General features: G+C 55.5%; 1 protein-coding gene across 1 annotated transcript; it reads right to left on the bottom strand.

The window, feature by feature from the left end:
• Nucleotides 1-352: 352 nt before the first annotated feature.
• LOC117116501 lies at nt 353-2,119 on the bottom strand. The gene has a single exon (XM_033260562.1). The coding sequence runs from the start codon at nt 2,117-2,119 to the stop codon at nt 353-355; it is 1,767 nt and encodes a 588-aa protein (XP_033116453.1).
• Between the last annotated feature and the right edge of the window lie 362 nt (nt 2,120-2,481).

Here is a 2,481-nt window from a genome sequence, read left to right as displayed (position 1 = left end):
TAAAAAGGCCGTTTTAAAGGAGAGATTAAGCAAGGAAGCCGAACCAAGGGGCTCATAAGGAGAACCCTTGAGCGATTCAAGCACAATATTAATATCCCAGCGAGGAGGTAAAACGCACGTAGGGGGTCGACTATTGAACATACCTCGTAATAACTGCGATATTACGCTAGAGGAAGCAATGTTCGATCCATCTGGGAACTTCGGTAAAATAGCGCCTAGTGCAGACCGGTATCCCGCAATCGTGCGTGCCTGGAGACCCGACTCAAACAGATAATGCAAAAAGAGACACACCTGACCTAGAGAGGCTGACATAGGATCCACTTCGTGATCGGTGCACCACCGGAAGAAGTGCTTAAGGCGACTGTTGTAGATCGCGCGAGTCGACTCCCGACTCGGAGATTATCCCGGATAAGGGCCAAACAGTCAAGTTCAGCGATGTTAAATGGTTCAGGCCGACCCACGACCGGGCCTGTTGAAGAAGGTCCGGAAGAACCAGCAACACGCGGGGATGCTCGAAAAGAAGACTCAGCAGAAGTAGGAACCAACCCTGGTGGGCCCACCATGGTGCTATCAGGAAAGCCTTGCACTGGTGGCGACGGATGTGCCCCATCACCCTCGGAAGAAGCGACAAGGGCGGGAACGCGTACGCCCAAAACCCGTCCCATGAGATGGACAGGGCATCCACTGCCCACGCTGTTGGTTCCGGAAACCGGGAGCAAAACGTCGGAAGCTGAGTGTTCGAGCTCGTAGCAAACAGATCTAGGTTGGGACGCCCGAACGTGTTGAAAATATGCTGGGCCACGACCGGACACAGCCTCCACTCCGTCGGACGGAGTGGAGGTAACCGACGTCGAGACAGCCCATCGGCGAGGACATTCAGTCGGCCGGGAATGTGAGCTGCTCGAAGATGAATGCGATGGCTGAGACACCAAAGCAGGAGCTGCCATGTATGGAAGCATAGCGTTGGTGAATGCGTGCCGCCCTGACGGTTGATATAGGAGACCACGGTTGAACTGTCGGAATGAACTAACACAGCTTTCCCCTTTGCCCGATCGACGAAGGCCTCCAGAGACCGACGAACTGCTAAAAGCTCCAGAACATTTATGTGACTGGTGGATTCTTCCAGCGACCAGTCACCCGTGATGCGCTCCGTGAGCGAACAACTGCCCCAACCTTCGAGGGAGGCGTCGGCCGAAAAGCGAAAGACTGGGAGAGGGTCGGGGAAAGACTTCCCGCCCTGAAGCACGTTCTCCTGAAGCCACCACCTTAGGTGCCTGGCGACAAATGCGTTCAAGGGAATCTGAGCTGACAAGTCCCGAGACGCTGGAGAGAAAAACGCGAGCAGATGCAGTTGAAGAGGGCGCATAAGAAGCTGGCAATAAGGAACTAGGTCTACTAGGCTCGCGAGAAACCCCAACATCCGCAGCCACGACTCGGCTGGGGAATGCGGAAGGGAAAGAAGCTGAGTGATTGCTAGCTGGCACTTGCGGATCCGACCCGTGGAGGGGAACGCCACTGAATGAACAAGATCGATGTGCGCCCCCAGATACAGCGGAAGTTGCGTGGGAACCAAAACCGATTTCTCCCGGTTGATAATGAACCCTACTGTTTCCGTCATGTCTAAGACAATGCTGAGATGATGCAACAGAGTTGCTCGGGAATTTGCGACCACGAGCCAGTCGTCTAGGTACATGAAAATCCGTATCCCTCTCGCGTGGAACACTGCACCTAGGGATTTTACCACCCGGAGGAGCCGTGGATAGACCAAAGGGAAGAACTTTGAACTGATACGTACGACCGTCCAGAAAATAGGCACGTGAAAGTAAGCATCCTTGAGGTCTATAGTAGCGGCCCAGTCCCTGGGCATGAGCCCCTGGAGAATAAGAACGAGAGTGTCCATGCCAAATTTTTGCGGTCTGATCCATTGGTTCAGCCGCCGCAGATTTAGGATAAGGCGCCATCCGCCTGACGATTTCTCTGTCAGGAAGAGTGTGGAAATGAACCCCTTGTCTTCGGTAGTCGGAAAAACTTCGACTACAGCCCCTTTCAAAAGAAGGTCGTTCACCCCTGAAAACAGGGCTTCCCTCTTCTCGGGGGAGGCTGGAATGGGCGTGTTCATCCCTCCGTACGCAACCGGAGGGGAAGTAAACTCTATCTGGTACCCACGGGATATAGTCTGCAGGATCCAGCTGTCCGGAGACAGCCGTTCCCATTCATGGGTGAAAAGAATCAGCCTCCCCCCTACCGGGCCGGTCCCTCCTTCTACTGAGGAACCGGGCCCTCCACCATGAACATCAGGAACGAGGCCCACCCCTCCCCCGCCGCCGACGCCGTGCCTTGTCGGCTGAGGGAGCAGCCCGGGCGAATTGTCGATTGGTGGCAGGAGCAGGAGGGACAGCGGCTGCAGGCTGAGGGAGGGGATGCAACCGAGGCTGTTGCTGCTGATGTGACAGCCTCGCGAACGCCCAGCGCTGAGAACGC

The sequence above is a fragment of the Anneissia japonica genome, unplaced genomic scaffold, assembly GCF_011630105.1.
Source record: "Anneissia japonica isolate Jap-2015-1 unplaced genomic scaffold, ASM1163010v1 scaffold287791_len150076_cov109, whole genome shotgun sequence".
Classification (NCBI taxonomy): domain Eukaryota; kingdom Metazoa; phylum Echinodermata; class Crinoidea; order Comatulida; family Comatulidae; genus Anneissia; species Anneissia japonica.
The sequence above is the reverse complement of the archived record's forward strand: the minus strand, read 5'-3'. Positions and strand labels throughout refer to the sequence as shown.

Excerpts from the sequence above, each read along its gene's own strand:
- LOC117116501 (XM_033260562.1), bottom strand. The coding sequence starts at position 2,119 with ATGAACACGCCCATTCCAGCCTCCCCCGAGAAGAGGGAAGCCCTGTTT.